Below are 24,624 nucleotides of genomic sequence, written 5' to 3'. Positions count from 1 at the left end.
CCGTGAGTTCGCATCTAGAATCTTCCTGATACGTCTTGCATATTACTAACCTTTCTGTATCTTAAACAATATTTATCCTATCTCGATTTCAGTGCCTACCGTAACACGTCTCTGTTTCCCGACTCCCCGGACTCCAACACTTTCTCGCTCCAAACGGCTCACCGGTTCCTTTCCGGAACGCGGTAAGCGACATTCAGGGCTCTCCGAGATCCGTCACATTGACACTGATCCTCCACCTTCCGATCGTCTCCCTACTCAATTACCTTCTCCCTTTTTTACATCTACAGACATACGCGACACGGGTACTGCACCCGTTCGCTCCAAACCCTTCACTGCTGAATCAACTCCAAGCTCTGCCCTTCTTTCTATACGGGTAAAAGATTCTCCCGTGGCCTCAACCCGATTCTATCCAGTCCTCTTACTCGTTCTAATCTCACTATTTCATGCTACCCTACGGATTCTCAGAAGTTTCCGGCTGGCACCTTTCCTCCCATCCCACTCCTGTTTAAGGGTAATCTGAATCATAATCTCTTACATTTCCACCTCTCACCTACCTGCAAGTACTTACCATTTTCTTTCTTTTTCAAGACCACCAGTCTCCAGACTTCACCTGAATCTCCGCTGCATTGAAGACTACTTTCCCGCAGCCGTCAACACAGGGTTTTCTTCCCCAGAGGGTTTCCCTGGGATCTCTTCTCCTCTTTGGTTTTCTAGTGGGGAGTAGGGGTATCTGGGAGGCTTTTCACATTCGTCACCCCGGTTGGAACAAGCAGATTCTTCCACTGCTGGAAGGTCACAGTCACAAGGAGAGGAAGAGAGGTACCGGTGAGTCTTTGGGATTACCTGCCAGTTATTAAAGTGTATATTTCTTCCTGTGAATTATCACCGGCATTACAGTATGTGAAAGACTACAAACAGTTAGAATACGCCCACAGGTATCTAACTACCCAACAGGATGGAAGAATGACACAAATAAATGATTATCACAGATCGTTGGAAACAAATGCACAGACAGAATACGCCTAAACGTATCTAACTGTTGTTAAAAATCGGCAGAAAGGCAACAAAGAAAACATTAATGGGAAAGATGAAGGAAACAGGATGTAACAACGACACAAATGAATGAGTATCAAAAATCTGTAGGAACAAATGCTCAGTTAGAATACGCCTACAGGTATCTAACATTTGTTAAAAATGGGCAGGAAGGCAACAAACATAACATTGATTAGAAAAATGAAAACAACATTGAAAGGAAAAAATGAAGTACTTAGTTGCATAAGTAATGAAGGTTTTTTTTAATCCAACAAGGATTTTTTTCCCCAGACACAAGGTTTAGAAAAGCAAACACAGAAACTGAGTGCAATGCACAGTACACTGGTTTGTAAACTAAATATGAGGGCCTAAAAAAAAAGTTAACTGTCTATTATGCAATGTGTCAAATGTGGATAAACTGCAAACATTAGCACACCTTTTTCTTTCATCACAGAAATGGAAAAAGTGATACTTCCGCCAAGTACGATAACCAATTAAGAAAAATGTATGGATTCTGAACAAAGTAAGGAGTAAGTATATTGGCAGGCATTTTCTACACATGTGAATCAACTCGTCTGATCTATGGTAGTAATATGCTGCAGTGCCTGTAGTCTGGCCTTTCGGCTGCGGTAAGTAACCTACCACCTACGCCTTACAACCAAGTTTCAAGGAGTACAGTTCCTATCCACAACCATTGCTGCATATGTAAAACATGGTCCTTGGAAATTAGCTGCTTATAAATGTACTTTGCGGACCATTGTCTGCAGCCATGAAGTGAAGAAACTAGGGCATCAACACAACGACCACAATCCACCACACCCATATTAACTTGTAACTCCACTGTTTGTGACTTCAGTCTTGCGTGCATGGGCTTTAGCCATGCACCCAAGACTGCAGGGTCTCCCCACAACTACCTCGGTGATGTGTGGTAGTGGGGGTTATTCTATATGTGTGTTATTGTTAAGTACCTCTGCCCAGAGGCTTCCCTCCTAGGTGTGTGTCTGTAGATCTTACGTGGGATGGGTGTGCAGTGTCTTCCAACTTTAGTACTTACCACTTTGTTCTTGGTTGCATGGCCTTCTGTCATGCACCCAAGACTGCACGCACTCCCCACAACTTGCCAATCAAAACGCAACACTATGGGTGTATGCATGGGTGCCACATGCGGCAGTGGTTGTGGCCAGGGCCTAGAGTCTTGGAAGTAAGGCCTTCGGCCTTCGGCCTACGGCCATTCATTCAAGACTCTAGGCCCTGGACACAACCACTGTAGCATGTGCCAACCATGGGAGCGTACTATTGAATATAATAATAGCCATTGGAAACAGTAATGTATTCACAGCATGTAGGCAACTTCAATGTTCCCTAACACCACACGTGCCCTTACAAATGTAACAACTCCCCCATGCAGTGCACAGGCTCAAATACTGCCCTTATTGGACCCCTCCTTTTCTGTTCGTACAAGGAGGCCGTAGAACATACGTCATTAAGTAGGTATAAGAGTACTGTGCGTACAAGATGTCCATACACATTACATCATGACGACCGAGCCCCAGAACGAGTGCATAAATTACCCATATGTTAAGACTGTAGCCCCTGGCCACTACCACTGTAGCATGTGCCACCCATGGCGGCGTGCTAATGAATATAAAAATAGCCATTGGGAGAAAAAATACGTTCATGGCATGTTGTCAATTTCAATGTTGCCTACCTATACCCGTGTGCTTTCACGAGTTAAACATTTCCTGTCCACTACATGGACTGAAGTGTTACAAATTTCCTACCCTCTACATGGACTGAAGTGCTATTGTTATTACCCCCCACATTTACTGTGTGTACAAGGTGTCCATAGAAATTACATCATGACGGCCGAAGAACAAATGCATAGATCACCCATTTCTTACTGTCTGAACCTTTCCCAATGCTCTGTGACACAGCAAAATAGGTTAATGAAAAAAGGATGTGTACGCTGGTTGTTGCTCCGCTTTCCGTGGATCCAAGATGTTGGGCGCATCCAAACCATCTGACTCAGAACACGTCTCGCAGCAGCCAATGGGCAGAGACGTTGCATGTATGCGGGCATAACGGCAGCCCCTTAGCCAATCGGTTTCTTGTTCGTCGACCGAACAACGAAGTGTGATCGCGGAGTGAACATAGATAACACTAATTGTTTCAGACCTACTTTTTCATAATTATAAATAAACGTACTGCATGTATGGTGACACAATTTACAAAGGCATGTTTTCTGGACCAAGCCCCTGTACCTGCCGCAGATTTCGTCAAAATCCGTCCAGCGGTTTCACCTGTAGCTGTGCGCAAAGTTTCTCCCCCATTCAGTCTATGGGAAAAAAGACGTTTTGGGACCCCCCTATAACTCCGCTCCCCCTGGACGAATTCTCACCAAAGTTTTAAAAAAAATTCAGAGTGGCCCATATACTTTTTTTGCAAAGTTTGGTGAGGATTCGTCCAGGGGGAGCAGAGTTATAAGCCGCCCAATAGGTGCTCTTCCTATGGAAACAACAACTTAACCATAACTACATGGCCACTACTGTGGCCATGTAATTATGTACATATATATACAGAGAGAGAGAGGGAGAAAGAGAAAGAGATAGATTTTGAGCAGAGGGAAATGATTCCTTAATATAGAGGCATGTCTCAAATTGGTTCTTACCAGCAATACAAAGAAGACGAAGAACACATAGGTGACAAAATATATAGGTCCTAAGATCCTGTTCGCATTGTCAATTGCATCATAATCAAAATCCCCAAGAATGATTCTAAATTGGGTGAATCTAGAAGATATAAAAAGAAAAAGGCAATGTTATCTTTGATGTTGTATTCATACAGCACAGTCTTTCAAATGCAAGCACATTTTATTTTGAAAGCTTTTTGAATTGTTTCAGAAAAGAGTAATTTGCCCAACACAAATACATGTATTTTTATTAATGTCTTCATTGAAAGAAATAAAAAGAGAATATATGTCATATGTTTTCCATAGGGCCATTTGTGTTACCCAGCCACTGCTTTTGATTACCTTTCTATGTTAAAAAAAAACAACAACCATGTTGGTCTAATGAAAATTAATGAAGAACCAAAGTGAGTTGCTAGGTGAAGAGAGTGTAGGTTAACAAGGCATTATTATAGGTAACAGAAGCACGCTTTTTGGGGCGAATGATTTGTCTTCTGGGAAGGGATGAGTTAGTTTTGGGTGGGTGTTAGGGAGCAAGAATGGACTATGACATGCAGAATGTGGCCAACCATTTGGTTCCCAAAGCAGATTTACTCGTTCACCACTGTATCCTGCAATCACTTAGTGAAAGGATTGCCATAAAGTTTAGCCTTCAGCATCTGTCTAAAGGTAAGATACTTTATACATTTTCCTACAGTGAGTTAATTACCAATACGCCATTTTTACTGAAAATCCGGGACATGGTGGCAATCATGCAACTACAATCCCACCCCGAGACCTCAGACATTTTTCATTCCAAGTAAAAATAAGGGCGCCTGGCGGAGTCCTGATCTACCCAGGAGGGTACGTATATAATAATCAAAAATAATCAGGATGTGAGATCCTACAAAAAAGCAAGCTACAGTTCTGAACAAAAGAGTTTATTTCAGAAAACCACAAGTGTTATTGTTCAATTAGTTTACATAGCTTTCGATAAGCACGAAAGGCTCAAAAAGAACGGACAAGAGTGATTGAGTTTGGTGGAAATACAGATTGAGTATTAACCTCTTTTGTGTTGAGGTGCAGAGTTCCACCTAAGGGCACAGTGGTATACAACAGTGAGAAGAACATATATTTATACAGTAGTGCACCCGGGACATAGGGTGGTCCAGGGCATCGCAAACACGGGGTGTACACAACATAATCTACAAGACATACACGAAAAAGGGGTATTAGCAGTTGTGTCACTGGGGATCGACACAGGTGTGTTTCGGCCAGGAAGGCAGAATTGTTGCCTGGATGGTGTTGGCCTTCTTCAGGATGAGCACCAAATGTGGTGTAGTCCGTTTTGTATGCCCTTATTTTTCCTTGATTTAAGCACAACCCGTGGTTGTAGGGCTACCCATTCCCTGAGAGTATATTTTCTATCCCTACTCTCCTACAATATGGACAAAGTTAAAGTTGTGTCCTACTCAGACGAGTACTTTCGACAGTTACTTGGCACTACCTCCGCCCTAGGAGCAGAAGGCGGGGCAATTGCACAAGGTGCAAACAAAGATGAATTGGGCATCATACATCAGAAAAGAAAAAAACTCATCCGCACAGAGATGCATGGAACTTTCATGCTTGAATACCTGAAGGCCGGATTAATACCAGAAGGACTTCAGGTGAAAAATATCCCCCGGGTTTTCACAGATAACACCAAGTTTAAGATAAACTTTAGTGGGGTTGGAAACAAATGCAGCCGAGACTGGATTATTCTTATCATCGACACTGCCCAAGAGGAGTGCAAAAAACAAGGAGAGGATATGACTGCTCTGGAGAAAAAATTTGCGGAAGACACGACCATACAGGACGCAAAAAAGAAACTAGAAAAACTGAAAGAGGAAATAGTGAAATTCAAACAAATCACAGTGGATCGCAAAGTACAAAAATTCAGAAAAGATCTCACCAATTATGCCGAAGAAAAAACATAACAGTATCTCAAAGAGACATACAACAACGACCTACAACAGCAACAACAAACAAACTTTAATGCAACCGCGTCGTCAATTTTTCCTGAAGCTCAGGATCCTCCAGCGGAAGCCCTTCAAGTACATCAAACAGCAACAGAGGGGTTGGACCACCAACTCCCCATTCTTTTTTTCAGAGGGGGGGACAACGGGGCAGACCGAAGAAATGCCCACAACAAACGGGCCAGTACATGAGGAAACGCCAATGGTACTCGAATCAACCTTAAACTCCATCCCCATTTTTAATCTATCCACCAGAACACTAACTCCATCTGAACAGAGCCTCCTAGAAAGAGGATTATCTTTTGTGCCAGCCACAAGGGCAGACCCATTCCAAACAGAGGCCGAACTCAGAAGATTTTTTCGGACCCTGAGATTGAAATACTTTTTTGAAATTTACCTACCTGAAAAACAGAACTCGGAAGACACCATCAACCAAGAACCCACAGAAACATCAGAGAACGTGACGGGCGTAAAACTTTAATCCTCCTCCCCACATAATTCCAGGGGAGTTCGAAACCTTTGAGAAAATAGTTATGAAAACCATCAAAAGCGGACTGGAACAGAAAAACTATTATCAAGATAACCTAAACAAAGATGAAAGACAATCTCTCAAAAACCTGAACTCGGATAAAAACGTAACCATCAAACCAGCCGATAAAGGCGGCGGCATCGTCATTATGAACACTGAAGACTACAACAAAGAATGCCAGCACCTCCTAGATGACACCACGTCATACAAAAAACTGAACAGGGACCCCACACAACGTCTACTAGAGGAAATCAGTAATCTCACCAGACACGCTGAGGATGAGGGCTGGATCTGCACCGAAGAACGCACTTTCCTCAATAAAATGCACCCCCGGAATCCAGCATTCTACATTCTGCCTAAGATACACAAACATGCCACCAAACCACCTGGCAGACCCATTGTTTCAGCCTGTGACTCGCTACTGGAACCCTTGTCATTATACACGGATCATTTTTTGAAACCTTTTGTGAGCAAAACACATCAAGGACAGCACAGAGACCATCAAGATCCTAGAAACCGTCACTTTGACCACTAACTCCATCCTAGTCACCATGGATGTGGAGGCTTTATACACCTCCATCCCACAGCGAGAAGGATTAAAAGCTCTCGCCACCTGCCTCGAGAGAAGGAGAGATGTGACCTCTACCCCAACCAACTTCATCTTGGAATGCATCTGCATAGCCATGGGGGAGAACTTCTTCCTGTTTGGACAACAACTATATCAACAGATCAAAGGTTGTCAGCATGAGTGCCACTTTTGCTCCAGATGTGGCCAACCTGTATATGGCCCAGTATGAAGACGACAACATCTACCAAGACAACAACCCCTACAGAGAAAATATAAAGGTATGGCGCAGATACATTGACGACATCCTTGTCATATGGGAAGGCAAAAAAGAATCCCTCCTGGACTTCCACCATTGGCTCAATCTGCAAAACACCCACATCAAGTTCACCATAGAGTGGGATTTCCAGTCCATAAATTTCCTAGACCTTCACATCTACCGTTCTGGGAACCTACTAAAAACTGAATTATTTAGGAAACCAATGGATAGAAACAGTCTCCTCCATTTCTCGAGCTATCATCCACAGGGTTTGAAGTACAATCTCCCGTACGGACAATTCCTGCGCATCCGTAGAAACTGCACGGACAAAGAAAAATTCAACCTACACGCCAAACAACTACAAACTCCCCTAGGACAAGGAGGCTATCCGAAAAAATCTATAAAAATGGCCAAAAAAAGAGCAGCAAACACAGACCGTTCCATCTGTCTCACCACCAAAACCAAGGATCCCGTAGACACGACTGTCTGCGCCACAACTTTTAACCCAGTAAGCAACCTCATAAAAACCACCATCAGGAAACACTGGCACCTCATCAAAAATGAAGGAAGTCTGCAAAGAAACCACTATTCGCGTTCAGAAATAACAAAAATCTAAGGGATACTTTGGTCCATACTTTTTTGGAACCCTCTAAAACACCAGCGACATTATGAAACCTGCTACCAGTCGTGGGGCACTACAGCTGCGGACACTGTGTGGCTTGCCGCCACACGACCAACAGCAAGACTTTCACCTACAAAGATTTCACATGGAACATGACGAACCACACAAACTGCGAAAGTAGATATGTCATCTACGTCATCAAATGCCCATGCGACATGATATACATCGGAAAGACCGTCAGACCTGTTAAACAGAGGATCAACAAGCATAGATCGTGCATTAAGAATAAAGTACAGGATAAACCCCTGGTCGAGCACTTCAACAAAAAAGGCCATACACATGAACAATTCACCTGGACTGTGCTGCAACAACTACAGCCACAGAAACGCGGAGGCAACATAGACCTGGCCCTCACTAAAATGGAACAAATGTGGGTCCACAGACTAGACACAGTCCGCCACGGCCTCAACATAACCGTAGAGTGGAAACATTTTTGGGTCTAATCCCCACCCACGAGCAGGAGGCGGACCCACAGACGTAGTACCTACTGCACACAACAATGCCATATATTGTTCGTCTGACCCCCTAAATTTTACCCACAAGCTAGGTGTTTGGACTGAGAACATGCATGTCACTAAACTGTATGAACGCATTTGGACTGTTTTCAATCACTGAATAGAACTGTGGCCACATACTGTGTCTAGTACTTTATATGTGTTCAACATCATTGACTCACGCTTTGCCGCACCACATGATTAGGCACCACATGTCCCAGCATCCGTAGCGCCTCTCATTAGTTCCTGTCCGTCACCAAGATCGCCTTCAGTGCTCATCAGCGCCTCCACTAGACCAGGCACTACATGTCCCAGCATCTTTAGCTTTTCTAGTAGTTTCAGTCCTCCACCAATACCGCTGTCAATTTCCATTCGCAGAACGGCTCAGACACCTCCTATTGGTCTAAGCACCTCTCGCACCCGTGCCATTGGCATAAGCGCCACACTGGGACTAGCTTATTAGCCAGGCTGGTTTCACTTGGATGTTACAGCTACCATTACAGCAGCAGATCCCCTGACGACGCACGTTGTTCTCACGGCTCGCGGTAAGTGCACAAATCCAGCTGTCACGCCTCCAGAGGCTTTGCCTTCTATACTAATCCATTCACTCACTCACGGGAAGTCTTTGATAGCGGAACCACCTCCTTCTCCGTTTGGGTCCACATTACCATTTTGTGTATAAAATGCACAGCAACCACACGTTGCTATTCGGCCCTCCCAGCGCACTGCGATCCATCAGATGAACACAGACGCACCACTAGTTCGGACGCACTTCTGCTTTTTCCAACAAAGGCACTACTTTTGCGCTATTTTACAACCTACTTGTCCTCACACTATGGGGCGGTAACACCCTTCATGCCCTAGATCACTTAAGGCAACAGTTGACACCACGTTGCCCACACGCTCTGGAGCGTTTATGCACGTATGGCATTCACCATTACACAAACGTCCAACAGTGTTTACTAGACCAGGGACACCGTAATCCTAGTTCTAGACGTTTGTATCAACGCTTAATACTCACTTCCAACATTGCTTTTTTTACAGACGAGGGACCAATCTAGGGCCTCCTCTAGCCAATAGGATCCTGACCAAATCGATACCTCAGGAACCCCCGGCTCCCCCAAGTGCAGTCTTGCACCAACCATCCAGCACTTAGCCTTGGATGGTTCTGTACAGCATCACCACTGCTACCACAGCAGCATGTAAGCTGTCCTTTGACATGGCAATACTAGGCCTCAATTATGAAACAATAAGATATGATATGATATGGCATTTGTAACGCGCCTATACACAAGTGTTTCGAGGCGCGACAAGGCGGGGGGGGGGAACAAGGGGAGAACAGACAACGATCCTACTAGGCCAGGTGTCATTCAGAACACGCAAGTGTAAGGGTAAGGGGACTGGGAAAAGTGCAAGGGGAAGGGGAGAGGGGAAGTGCAGTACATGGTTAGTAGAATACAAGATAAGTAATAGGGCCAGCTGGTGGCAAGTGCAAGGAGAGTGCAGTACATGGTTAGTAGAATACAAGATAAATAATAGGGCCAGCTGGTGGCAAGTGCAAGGTAAGTGCCGGGAGAAGGGGCTGTAGGATACAGAGACAGTCCCGTAGTGCAATTAGCCAGTGCAGGGAAGAGTGGCTGGGCCAAGGACCGAGATCGGTGAATGGCCAGTTGCAGATTCAGTGCAGTTTCAGTGATTTTAGCAGGGGAGAGAGGGAGAGAAAGCAGAGGCAAAGAGGAAGGTTTTGAGGTCTTTCCGGAACCGGAGATGGTTCTCCTCAAGTTCCAGGGAGGCAGGAAGGCTGTTCCAGAGGGAGGCCCCTGTTAGGGAGAGAGATCTACCCCCAGCTCATTGTTTGGAGAAGCGGCTGACCCTGAGGTAGTTGGAGGTGGATGAGCGAAGAGCTCAAGAGGAAGATATTTAGGAAGAGAGAGTTGAAGGTATTTTGGCCCAAGGCCCCAGAAGGCCTTGTGGACAATGCAGAGGGTTTTGAACTTAATCCTTGTAGCCACTGGGAGCCAGTGTAGCGATTTCAGTTCTGGAGAGACACAGTCCCTGGGCATGAGGCCAAGGACAAGTCTCGCAGTCCTGTTCTGGATGAGTTGCAAAGGGCGGAGAGTAGAGGCAGGAAGATTTAGAAAGAGGCTGTTACAGTAGTCCCGCTTCGAGAGAACCAGGGCTCTGGAGACAGTGAGCTTCTGGGGGAAGGAGAGGAAAGGAAGGATACCTCTGAGGAGGTGCAGCTGGTAGTGTGACTTCTTTGAGACGTCAGATATGTGAGGAGAGAAAGAAAGTGTGGAGTCGAAGATGACCCCGAGGTTTTTTGCCTTGAAGGTAGGAGCAGGAAGAGGGCCAAGGGAGGCCGGCCAGAGAGCTGCAGGGAAGGAGGGAGTGGGTGTGCCGATAAGTAGAATCTCAGTCTTACTGGCATTAACGCAGAGGTCGTTGGCGGCACACCATTCCTGGATAGCAGAAAGACAGTCGGAGATGAGGGAAGGGGAAGAGGAGGCCGAGGGTAGCCTGAAAATGAGCTGGGTATCATCCGCATAGCACTGAAAGTTGGGACAGAGAGCGGCGATGCGGTGGGCAAGAAGTGCTAGGTACTGGTTGAACAGCCAGGGGGAGAGGTTAGATCCCTGGGGGACACCACAGGTAGAGAAAAAGATGTCAGAGAGGAAGGAACCCAGTTGGACCTGGGAGGGTCGATTGGAGAGGAAGGAGGTCAGCCACGCCAGAGCCTGACCAGTGATACCCAGGTTATCACGGAGACGGTTGAGCAGGATGGTGTGGTTGACAGTGTCAAAGGCAGAAGAGAGGTCGAGCAAAATGAGAACACAAGGGGTGTTAGAGTCAAGGTTTGAGAGCAGGTCCTCACAGATGTTCAGGAGAGCAGTTTCTGTGCTCTGGCAGCTCTGAAGCCAGACTGATGGTCATGAAGACTACCAACAGATTCAGCATGGAGATTAAGCTGGGAGATGGCCAGTTTCTCCAGGAGCTTGCCCAGGAAGGGAGTGATAGAGATTGGGTGATAGTTAGCTGGGCAGGAGGGGTCGGGGGAGGGTTTCTTAAGAAGGGGGTGCACAAGGGAGTGCTTGAGGGGGGATGGGAAGACCCCAGAGGCGAATGATTGATTGCAGAAGTCAGCCAGGGCAGGCGCCAGGGAGTCAATGTGGTCCTTGATAGTTTTGGAGGAACAGGGGTGGACCTGTTTTGACGAGACTTTCATAGATCGGACTTGTCTTGAAACCTTGTCAGCAGAAAAAAGGGGAAGGAAGAGAAGGAGGGAGGAGGGGTGGCTGCAGAGGGACCACAGGGAGAGCAGGGAATAGAGGAGGGGAGGTGATAGGAGGAGAGTGAGGACAGGATGTCCTGAGTTTTTGAAATTAAGTGAGAGGCCAGTGCCGTGCAGAGGGCCTGGGAGGGGACAGGAGAGGTGGAGACTGCAGCAGGGTTGGCCAGCTCCTTGCAGATTTTAAAGAGTTCGGCCGAATTGTTAGATGCCGCAGAGATGCGGGCTTGGATAAGGGCTCTCTTCTTAGTGAGAACGGAGAGCCGGTATTGCCTTTGGAGCAGGCTGCAGGCCAGTTTGTCAGAGGATGAACATGAAGCACGCCATTTCCTCTCTGCCACCCTGCAATTGCGTTTAAGTGTGACGAGATCCGAGTCGTACCAGGAGTTGCATTTGGCTTTGGGCTTCAGGCGGATTCACATGACAGGGGCTAGGATATCAAGGGTATCAGATATAGCAGAGTGGAGAGTGGAGTGGGCTGTGTCAGGGTGGGAGTCAGCCGAAGGGGGAGGAGGGGGCGAGAAGGTGGTGCAAAAGCCTCAACTGACACGCGCTTCATGGGTCGGATGACCGCGAAGGTGGGTGGCAGTGATGAGGGTGGCTTTGCCTGTGGGGTAGGGAAGGTGAGGTGGGAGGATAGGAGAAAGTGATCACTCCAGGAGAGAGGAGTGGAGAGAGGGACAGAGAGGGGAAGGTCAGAAGAGATCAGAGAATCAAGAGTGTGCCCTGCAGAATGGGTCGGCCCAGACGGGAGAATAGAGAGTGAGAGAGAGTCGCAGAGGTCGCGAAAGAGTCCAGAGGGAGGACAGGAGGCATCAAGGTGGATATTGAAGTCTCCAAGAAAGAGGAGTTGAGTGGTTGAGGACAGGAGTGAGGAGGCGAGGTCAGAGCACTCAGAGAGGAAGGAGGAAATTTGACCAGGTGGCCGATAGATAGTAGCCACGGTAAGGGAATGGCTAGGAGAGAGAGTCGGCAGACCAGGCATTCAAAGGAGGAGTAGGTCTGCGTAGGGGTGACAGTGGCAGGAATCCACTAAGGGAAGATAAGGGCCACACCCCCCCCAGCATGGTTGGGCCTGGGCAAGGAGAGGATCTTGTAACCGTCAGGTAGGAGTGTGTCAAAGCTGGTGACAGAGCTGGCTGTGAACCATGTCTCGGTGAGACCGAGGATGTCAAGGTCCAGTTCCTCAAGAAGGCGACAGATATCAGAGGAATGTTTGACGGCAGAGCGAGAGTTGAGAGTGGCAATGAGGAGAAGGTTGCCATCCTTAAAAGACTTCCGGGGAGGGGTACAGATCAGAGGTACGCCCTGTGGAGGTGAAGAGGAAGGAGCAAGAGAGAGGGCAGGGTGAGAGGGTGGAGGCAAGGTAGCCGAGGACAGAGAAGAGGGGACAGCAGGAGAGGAAAGGAAGTTGATGAGGCGCGGGAAGTGTCTATCAAAGAGGTGGAGGTTGGCCTGAGGGCCTTGGACCAAGACGGTCCCATTAGCGTAGACATTAATGATGGCCTTAGAGGAGCAGAAGGGGGCCAAGAGGACATCCCAACGGGTGCCACTCTTAATGGGAGAAGAGGAGAAGGGAGAGAGCACAGAGACCATATGAAGGGTCCATTGGTCAGGTGAAGGTACGAAAAAGAGGATGTCAGTAAGAGTTTCCTTGGAGGAGGCACTGGTATAGGCGTCAGCGATAGGGAGGCCTGGGTTGGAGACCAGGATATCCTTTTTAAACTTTTTCCTACCAGATTTAGTGAGGAGAGCAGGATAGTCAATGGAGAAGCAGTTAGAGAAGATAGGAGAGATAGAGAGCACCATGGAATAAGGAGGGAGTGGGGAGAAGACAGACGAGAGAAAGCGGACAGGAGTGAAAGCGGCAAGCCCTAGTTTACCACAATTACAGAGCAACAGTAACACAGTAAATACGAATTAGGTACCGAGTGTAGAGGCCACCTAAGTTTGAGAGTCCTGCGAGGGGAGAAAAGCCCTACTTTACCACAATTACAGAGCAACAGTAGCACAGTAAATACGAATTAGGTACCCAGTGTAGAGGCTACCTAAGTTTGAGAGTCCTGCGAAGGGCAGAAAAAGCCCTACTTTACCACAATTACAGAGCAACAGTAGCACAGTAAATACGAATTAGGTACCCAGTGTAGAGGCCACTAAGTTTGACAGTCTTGCGAGGAGAGAAAAAAGCCCTAGTTAACCACAATTAGCGGTACACAATGAAGTGTAGACACCATGTGAGTGAAAAGGAAAGGAAGGTATAGGATGTTGGGCTGGGCAGCAGGTGGAGCTAACCAGAAAGAATGGAGGACTGGCGCCTGGCGTCCCCTGCGGACACCTGCAGACAGAGGGAGCTGCAGCCTTAGGAGCCGCCCTTTGCCTAAGGGGGGCCCTTAGCCGAGGGGGCTGCCGGGCAGGGGGGCTGCCCAGGGGGGTGGGAATTTAAGGCAGGAGGATTAGACCCTGAGATCCTCACAAATCCTTCTCTATTCGCAGACAAAACGGACAACACCACATTTGGTGCTCATCCTGAAGAAGGCCAACACCATCCAGGCAGCAATTCTGCCTTCCTGGCCGAAACACACCTGTGTCGATCCCCAGTGACACAACTGCTAATACCCCTTTTTCGTGTATGTCTTTTAGATTATGTTGTGTACACCCCGTGTTTATGATGCCCTGGACCACCCTATGTCCCGGGTGCACTACTGTATAAATATATGTTCTTCTAACTGTTGTATACCACTATGCCCTTAGGTTGAACTCTGTACCTCAACACAAAAGAGGTTAATACTCAATCTGTATTTCCACCAAACTCAATCACTCTTGTCCGTGCTTTTTGAGCCTTTCGTGCTTATCGAAAGCTATGTAAACTAATTGAACAATAACACTTGTGGTTTTCTGAAATAAACTCTTTTGTTCAGAACCGTAGCTTGCTTTTTTGTAGGATCTCACATCCTGATTATTTTTGATTATTATATACGTACCCTCCTGGGTAGATCAGGACTACGCCAGGCGCCCTTATTTTTACTTGTTTTAAGCACAACCCGTGGTTGTAGGGCTACCCATTCCCTGAGAGTATATTTTCTATCCCTACTCTCCTACAATATGGACAAAGTTAACGTCGTGTCCTACTCGGACGAGTACTTTCGACAGTTACTTGGCACGACCTCCGCCCTAGGAGCAGAAGGCGGGGCAATTGCACAAGGTGCAAACAAAGATGAATTGGACATCATACATCAGAAAAGAAAAAAACTCATCCACACAGAGATGCATGGAACTTTCATGCTTGAATACCTGAAGCCGGATTAATACCAGAAGGACTTCAGGTGAAAAATATCCCCCGGGCTTACACGGATAACCCCACGTTTAAGATAAACTTTAGTGGGATTGGAAACAAATGCAGCCAAGACTGAATTATTCTTATCATCGACACTGCCCAAGAGGAGTGCAAAAAACAAGGAGAGGATATGACTGCTCTGGAGAAACAATTCGCGGAAGACACGACCATACAGGACGCAAAAAAGAAACTAGAAAAACTGGAAGAGGAAATAGTGAAATTCAAACAAATCACAGTGGATCGCAAAGTACAAAAATTCAGAAAAGATCTCACCAATTATGCCGAAGAAAAAACATACCCGTATCTCAAAGAGACATACTACAGCGACCTACAACAGCAACAACAAACAAACTTTAATAGACGCAACCGTGTCGTCAATTTTTCCGGAAGCTCAGGATCCTCCAGCGGAAGCCCTTCAAGTACATCAAACAGCAACAGAGGGGGTGGACCACCAACTCCCCATCCTTTTTTTCAAAGGGGGTACAACGGGGCAGACCGAAGAAACGCCCACAACAAACGGGCCAGCACATGAGGACACGCCAATGGTACTCGAATCAACCTTAAACTCCATCCCCATTTTTAATGTATCCACCAGAACACTGACTCCATCTGAACAGAGTCTCCTAGAAAGAGGATTATCCTTTGTGGCAGCCACAAGGGCAGACCCATTCCAAACAGAGCCCGAACTCAGAAGATTTTTTCGGACCCTGAGATTGAAATACTTTTTTGAAATTTACCTACCTGAAAAACAGAACTCGGAAGACACCATCAACCCATAACCCACAGAAACATCAGAGAACGTGACGGGCCTAAAACCCAAGTCAAACTTTAATCCTCCTCCCCACACAATTCCAGGGGAGTTCGAAACCTTTGAGAAAATAGTTATGAAAACCATCAAAAGCGGACTGGAACAGAAGAACTATTATCAAGATAACCTAAACAAAGATGAAAGACAATCTCTCAAAAACCTGAACTCGGATTAAAACGTAACCATCAAACCAGCCGACAAAGGCAGCGCAATCGTCATTATGAACACTGAAGACTACAACAAAGAATGTCAGCGCCTCCAAGATGACACCACGTCATACAAAAAATTGAACAGGGACCCCACGCAACGTCTACTAGAGGAAATCAGTAATCTCACCAGACACGCTGAGGATGAGGGCTGGATCTGTACCGAAGAACGCACTTTCCTCAATAAAATGCACCCCCGGACTCCAGCATTCTACATTCTGCCTAAGATACACAAACACGCCACCAAACCACCTGGCAGACCCATTGTCTCGGCCTGCGACTCGCTACTGGAACCCTTGTCATTATACACGGATCATTTTTTGAAACCTTTTGTGAGCAAAATGCAATCCTACATCAAGGACAGCACAGAGACCATCAAGATCCTAGACACCGTCACTTTGACCACTAACTCCATCCTAGTCACCATGGATGTGGAGGCTTTATACACCTCCATCCCAAAGCGAAAAGGATTACAAGCTCTCGCCACCTGCCTCGAGAGTAGGAGAGATATGACCACTACCCCAACCAACTTCATCTTGGAATGCATTCGCATGGCCATGGGGGAGAACTTCTTCCTGTTTGGACAACAACTATACCAACAGATCAAAGGTGTCAGCATGCTTGCCACTTTTGCTCCAGATGTGGCCAACCTGTATATGGCCCAGTATGAAAACATCTACCAAGACAACAACCCCTACAGAACTAATATAAAGGTATGGCGCAGATACATTGACAGCGTCCTTGTCATATGGGAAGGCAACAAAGAATCACTTCTGGACTTCCACCACTGGCTCAATCTGCAAAACACCTACATCAAGTTCACCATAGAGTGGGATTTCCAGTCCATAAATTTCCTAGACCTTCACATCTACCATTCTGGGAACCTACTAAAAACTGAATTATTTAGGAAACCAACGGATAGAAACAATCTCCTCCATTTCTCGAGCTATCATCCACAGGGTTTGAAATACAATCTCCCGTATGGACAATTCCTGCGCATCCGTAGAAACTGTACGGACAAAGAAAAATTCAACCTTCACGCCAAACAACTACAAACTCGCCTAGGACAAAGAGGCTATCCGAAAAAATCTATAAAAATGGCCAAAAAACGAGCAGCAAACACAGACCGTTCCATCTGTCTCACCACCAAAACCAAGGATCCCGTAGACAGGACTGTCTGCGTCACAACTTTCAATCCAGTAAGCAACCTCATAAAAACCACCATCAGGAAACACTGGCACCTCATCAAAAATGAAGGAAGTCTGGCAAAGAAACCACTATTCGCATTCAGAAAGAACAAAAATCTAAGGGATACTTTGGTCCATACTTTTTTGGAACCCTCTAAAACACCAGCGACATTATGAAACCTGCCACCAGTCGTGGGGCACTACAGCTGCCAACAGCAAGACTTTCACCTACAAAGATTTCACATGGAACATGACGAACCACACAAACTGCGAAAGTAGATATGTCATCTACGTCATCAAATGCCCATGCGACATGATAAACATCGGAAAGACCATCAGACCTGTTAAACAGAGGATCAACAAGCATAGATCCTGCATTAAGAATAAAGTACAGGATAAACCCTTGGTCGAGCACTTCAACAAAAAAGGCCATACACATGAACAATTCACCTGGACTGTGCTGCAGCAACTACAGCCAAAGAAAAACGCGGAGGCAACATAGACCTGGCCCTCACTAAACTGGAACAAAAGTGGGTCCACAGACTAGACACAGCCCGCCATGGCCTCAACATAACCGTAGAGTGGAAACATTTTTGGGTCTAATCCCCACCCACGAGCAGGAGGCGGACCCAGAGACGTAGTATCTACTGCACACAACAATGCCATATATTGTTCGTCTGACCCCCTAAATTTTACCAAGGTGCTAGGTGTTTGGACTGAGAACATGCATGTCACTAAACTGTATGAACGCATTTGGACTGTTTTTAATCACTGAATAGAACTGTGGCCACATGCTGTGTCTAGTACTTTATATGTGTTCAACATCATTGACTCACGCTTTGCCGTACCACATGATTAGGCACCACATGTCCCAGCATCCGTAGCGCCTCTCATTAGTTCCTGTCCGTCACCAAGATCGCCTTCAGTGCTCATCAGCGCCTCCACTAGACCAGGTACTACATGTCCCAGCATCTTTAGCTTTTCTAGTAGTTTCAGTCCTCCACCGATACCGCTGTCAATTTCCATTCGCAGAACGACTCACACTACTCCCATTGGTCCAAGCACCTCTCGCACCCGTTCCATTGGCCCAGGCGCCACACTGGGACTAGCTTATTAGCCAAGCTAGTTTCACTTGGATGTTACAGCTACCATTACAGCAGCAGATCCCCGACGACGCACGTTGTACTCACGGCTCGCGGTAAGTGCACAAATCCAGCTGTCACGCCGCCAGAGGCTTTGCCTTCTATACTAATCCATTCACTCACTCACGGGAAGTCTTTGATAGCGGAACCACCTCCTTCTCCATTTGGGTCCACATTACCATTTTGTGTATAAAATGCACAGCAACCACATGTTGCTATTCGGCCCTCCCAGCGCACTGCAATCCATCAGAGGAACACAGACGCACCACTAATTCGGACAAAGGCACTACTGCTTTCTCCAACAAAGGCACTACTTTTGCGCTATTTTACAACCTACTCGTCCTCACAATATGGGGCGGTAATACCCTTCACGCCCTAGATCACTTAAGGCAACAGTTGACACTACGTTGCCCACACGCCCTGGAGCGTTTATGCACGTACGGCATTCACCATTACACAAACGTCCAACAGTGTTTACTAGACCAGGGACACCATCACCCTAGTTCTAGATGTTTGTATCGACACTTAATACTCACTTCCAACATTGCTTTTTTTTTACAGACTAGGGACCATTCTAGTCCCTCCTCTAGCCAATAGGATCCTGACCAAATCGATACCTCAGGAACCCACGGCTCCCCCAAGTGCAGTCTCCCACCAACCATCCAGCACTTAGCCTTGGATGGTTCTGTACAGCATCACCACTGCTACCACAGCAGCAGGTAAGCTGTCCTTTGAGATGGCAATACTAGGCCTCAATTATGAAACAATAAATAACACAATTAGACCCTGAGATCCTCACAAATCCTTCTCTATTCGCAGACAAAACGGGCTACACCACATTTGGTGCTCATCCTGAAGAAGGCCAACACCATCCAGGCAACAATTCTGCCTTCCTGGCCGAAACACACCTGTGTCGATCCCCAGTGACACAACTGCTAATACCCCTTTTTCGTGTATGTCTTGTAGATTATGTTGTGTACACCCCGTGTTTACGATGCCCTGCACCACCCTATGTCCCGGGTGCACTACTGTATAAATATATGTTCTTGTAACTGTTGTATACCACTGTGCCCTTAGGTTGAACTCTGTACCTCAACACAAAAGAGGTTAATACTCAATCTGTATTTCCACCAAACTCAATCACTCTTGTCCTTTCTTTTTGAGCCTTTCGTGCTTATCGAAAGCTATGTAAACTAATTGAATTGAATTGAACAATAACACTTGTGGTTTTCTGAAATAAACTCTTTTGTTCAGAACCGTAGCTTGCTTTTTTGTAGGATCTCACATCCTGATTATTTTTGATTATTATATTTTTCATTCCAAGCAATCAGGTTTTAGGAGCCATCATGGAACAGAGAGTGCCTTGAAAAACCTCCAAACCCAAATGCAGGGAAGGCTGGATGAAAGCAAAACTGGTTTGCTGATCCTCCTGGACCTATCCACCGCTTTTGATTTATGGGACAACTCTCTTTTACTTAAGACATTAGGATCCACAGGGAACTGTTTGAGCTAGATTGAGTGAATAGAATCCTTTCTGGGCGGCAGACACTCATAAATCTGCTGGGGTGATGCATGCTCCAAGGCAGTTGCTATTAAACATGCAGTTCCTCAAGGAGCATGCATCTGACCAGCACTCTTTAATATCTACATAAAGCCACTATGCGAGTCAGACCAAATAAAAGTAATCAATAGATGAATTAATACATTTTATTGCGGAAATTGAACATCTAGAAAATACACATGGCATCAAGGAAATGCATGTTGTATTATTTGGCGAATAACACACAACTAGATGTTGTACACCAATATACATTTATGAATAAACATCATGATGAGTTCTGGGATGTGCCATCCTGACAATGTAGTACATGTATACCAGGCACTCATCATGCACACAAATTGATACAAGAACTAATGGCTAATAGCTACTGGACATGAAATTCTGAATTCAATAAAGATATTCCAGCTAATCCTACTTTTTGTATAGGAATTCATATCTCCCATATCGATTGTATATTAATTAGAGCTGATAGCTGGAGAATTATTCATGATTTTGAGGTTATCCAGCATGTATTATATCATATATTTGGTTCTTTATAACACGCTTAATACCCATAGGTTTCTAAGCGCGGACCTGGGGATCAAACCTGTGCTGCTCTTTGTCACTTTGCTTCCAAGGTGTGCATGTTGCCCCTGAGCTATCCTCCCGAGACTGTAGAAAGTGATCAAGACTTACATTTATCTAATTCAAATCCACAAGCCTTTAAGGACCAGTATCCAGAATACTCTAGTGCCATCACTCTTACATCTAATCGAAGAAGAGTCCTCTGACAGGAAATAGGAAGTCAGAACAAAATCTGTGACATGTGTGAAGAACTTATCCCCATTCTTGAAAATCTAGCAGAAGAACAAAGGATAGCACCTCTTAAAGGATATTGGGATCAAATTAATAGATCTCTCTCTCTGTTCTTCACAAAAAAATGCTCCGCAATTCGAAAGAATAACTTACAACAATAGGAATGGTATGGCCAAGACTGCAGAACCAAAAATGCTATACTGCTAGAAACCATAAAATCGAAAGTTCATAGAGACACTCAACAAATTAGAACAATTAGAACTGAGTATATGCACTAATTGACCAAAAAAGAGACCATGAGAGACAGAAAAGGGACAAACTGAAAGTAGCGATTAAAGAGAAGGATTCCAGAGCTTTCTGGAGATTTGTGTCTTTTGGGTCTTCTACTCCTTATACACCAACAGAAATAGATATGTCTTCTAATGTATGGTAGCAGCTCTTCAGTAATTTATATAAATACCCTTCCAATGATCCCCTGAATCTTGACCAAAATAAAGGCTTAAGCAATATACAGATGCTTACACATTAAACATTACAACTAAAAAGTAGAAACAGCCATTTCTTTGCAGAAAAGCAACAGAGACCGTGGATGGGCCTCATTATAAGGCTGGCGCTCACAGAATGAAGGGGGCTGGTACGGGACCACCAGGCATGCTTTCCAGGTCCCGGAGGGGAAGAGGGAGGCAATAATGGGCCAGATGTAATCTGCCCGTTATTACCTCCCTGCTCATTCCCATTGAGCCCTATGGGGCTCAAATGGGAATGGGGATGGGTTCCTGCAAGGAGGAATTACCAGGTCCTCCTATGTCAGAGTAACACGGTAATTCCCCATTGCAGGAACCCGGTAATGGAGCATGGAACGGAGGCAGCCATGGAGCTAATAGCTTCATGGCTACCTCCATTCTCGTAATGAGGCCCAATAACTTCTGATCTCTTTCTTTCGCACACAGGCATATGGGTCCATTTTCTACTGAGACTCTTTAGCAATATAACAGCAAGTGAAAATATGGCTACCACCTGGCCTGGAGAGGTGCAGTGATTGTTCCTCTCCATAAGAAAGGAAATTACATCCCAGAACTACCATCCTATTTCTCTAATAGACATTGGCGCTATACTCTTCTGCAAAATGCTTTTCAAGAGACTTGAAGACAGAATTTCTGAAAATAATGACCTCCTCGACCTGGCTTCAGAAAAGGTATTAGTCAGTTACATCAGGTATTTAGGCTCTCTTTTCTCTTTCAAAAATATAAAAATGTTGTAATCAAAACCTGCACCAAATCTTTGAAAACTTGTGTACAGTCTTCGATTCGATACCAAGAGAACAGTCATGGCACCAGCTATTGGAATTGGGAGTTCCTACCAATTTGTTGGTAGCCATTCGATGTTTACACTCTGAAAAATACTCTGAAGTATGTTTTGGATGAGGGGGCTTACACAGCTACACAAAGTAGACATAGGCATAAGACAGGGCTGTGTCTTAGCTCCTCCTTATTAAGTTTGTATAAAAACAAATTGGCCAACAAAAATGATAAATTAGAGGTGGAAGCCCTTGCCCTAGGAGGCAGAAAGACTGGTATCCTTATTTTTTTGCAGATGACACAGTACTGATGAGCAAGACTGGGAGAGGCATCCTTAAAGTCTTTTAACACATTCACAGCTTCTTGTGCCAAAACAGGTTAGGAAATCAATTTGGGGATGTAGAACTATGTTCCTAGTGATTTGGTGGTAGGACAACCTATCAGCCCTTAGAGATTCTAAAAGTGTGTGGAAAATTCATCTGCACTTTATGGAGCTGAGATTTGTGGTCATACAAATCTTATCCCCTTGGAGAGTAGAGAAATTAGTATTTTGAAGAAAATCCTTACATCACCCAAAAGCACACCCTCACTTCCCCAATGTTTAAAACTGGGGATACATGGTCTAGCATTTGAAGCCAAATCAAAACCCTTGGTGTACTGGCACAAGAATGTTACCCCTTATCATTTAAAATCATACAGACTAACCCTAGAGGATATTCCTACCCGAACAGTGCCAACAAGCTCCAATTTTTCTGCCAAATTAGGGATTTAGGCATTCAGATCAATTTAAATTTAGTTGATACAACCCTATATGCCCTTGACTCCAATATCTAAATCCCAAATTACCCAGAAGTACAGGGACTGGTATTAGGCAACTGCAATATCTGAGTTTAAACCTGCAGGCATGATTGCAATATACTTAGACTTCAAAACAAATTACGGTTTTGATAGAAATCTTGACTCTAGAAAGGACTGAAAAGCCAAAGCTTTGTAACTGAAAGTATGTTTGGGTAACTTAACCTTGGTACAGTTAACAAGAAATAGGACACCTGTTATTCAGACAAGTGTAAAAGATTCTGAATAGAGAGAGAAGACTTATTACACGTTTTAATAGTCTGCCCTTTAGAAATGAAGCTGAGGACAAAATGTCTATTTCCTATTTATGCATATTAATACATTAATATTAATATATTAATACCTGAATATGTATACAACTTGTCAGGCCATTAAGTGCTTTAGTCAATACTATGGGTGCAAAGCCAATACCTAAAAATCAACCCTGGTGGATACAAAACGTTTAGAGGGCTCAAGTTTTGCATAACATGAGTTGCATGACTTGTACTGATTATTAATGTATCATTGTGTTTTGTTAATTTTGTTACTGCATTTTACCAGTGGACCACTGCTGGAAAAGATCCACTTGTTCCTCTGACATTTGGAAGAGAATTGATGACTTTGTCAAGCTATTGCTGTGTTGGGCTTGGTTGGGCCACTATTACAATCTCTGTAGACATTGGTTCTGTTAACCCATAAAACATGAAACATGAAACATAAACACAAAGGCCTGGGTATACCTTTTAAAAAAAATGTTATTAGTTAAGTGCATGTGGTTGTATTGAAACAACCTTTCACACTAAGCTTTATTAAACAGTCAGTCAACATGTTTATTCGGATAAAAAAAGAATCCATCAAACACATACTATATACAATATTACAAAATATGGGGCCTTATTATGAGTACGGCGGTCGCCCTGCCGAAAAAAACGGCAGGCTGCCGCCGAACCTGGAATGAATTACCGCATCCGGACTTGCCGGACTAACCGGGGCATTACAGCCACGGTGGTCCGTTAATTCCGGAGGCGGAATGACGTTACTCCCCATTCCCGTGGAATCCCATAGGACTCCATGGGGATGGGGACCATGGAAACACTGACACTGTAAATAACGGTGCTGGTGTTTCCATTTCTGTCTGCAGGTGGGTGGCGGTACTCCCTCCAGGTCAGACCTGGCGGGTGTGACACCACCCGCCTGCAGAACTCGTAGTCTGCCGGTCCGGAGGCAACGGTGGCGGCGGGTTTACCACCACCGTTGTTTCCGGACCGGCAGACTCTAAATGAGGCCCATGGTGACTTAAAATGACTGCTCATAATTACATATAAAACCCCTTTCCCAGAGATGGAGACCAATCGAAACACAGCATTCTGTAAAAAAGAGATAAAATCACATAACATACAAAAAAGACATAAAAGACATTAAACCAGTGTAGATTTGATCTATACAAGTCGTCGCATATATCAGTAGCAAATAATGAATGAAAAGGAAAGAAAAACCAACAGGATACTCCCAGTACAGTTGGGACAGTACTTTCAAATTCTTCCGAAAATAGCCTATTTTTAGTGCATTTGCATGAGCTGCCCCTTTCTTCGGTGCATAGCTCTTTTCAGAAATGTTAGTACTGCCCATGCTGTCCAAACAGAATCTGCTGCCAGGAGATAAATAACCGCCAGCCTATAGGTACGGATGTTGGCTGACCTAAGCAACGGCAGTATAGTAGATCATCTGGTGTTGGTATAGGCAGGACAGAACAATAAGAGATGTACCATGTCCTCTCTAACAATACCACATGCTGGGCAACCCGCCTCATCGGGAAACCCACACCATTTTGCTGTGTTACCCCTAAGCAGTACACAGTCAAATCTTGCACGAGTGAGCAGCCAGTCTTCCCTCATAGTAGAGCCCCAAATTAAATAGGGCTGGATCTCT

At 45.3% G+C, this 24,624-nt stretch overlaps 1 protein-coding gene across 4 annotated transcripts in view; it reads right to left on the bottom strand.

Annotated features, from left to right (window-relative positions):
* Positions 1-24,624, bottom strand: part of LOC138472450 (polycystin-2-like protein 1) — a 2,384,383-nt gene that overhangs the window by 823,643 nt on the left and 1,536,116 nt on the right. For all 4 annotated transcript variants that reach the window (XM_069610623.1, XM_069610624.1, XM_069610625.1 and 1 more), the window contains one exon: positions 3,701-3,821. In XM_069610623.1, coding sequence (XP_069466724.1) covers positions 3,701-3,821 — 121 coding nt within the window. The remainder of the gene's footprint in view (positions 1-3,700; positions 3,822-24,624) is intronic.

The sequence above is a fragment of the Ambystoma mexicanum genome, chromosome 8 (assembly GCF_040938575.1).
Source record: "Ambystoma mexicanum isolate Mex_15411 chromosome 8, UKY_AmexF1_1, whole genome shotgun sequence".
Lineage (NCBI taxonomy): Eukaryota > Metazoa > Chordata > Amphibia > Caudata > Ambystomatidae > Ambystoma > Ambystoma mexicanum.
The sequence above is the reverse complement of the archived record's forward strand: the minus strand, read 5'-3'. Positions and strand labels throughout refer to the sequence as shown.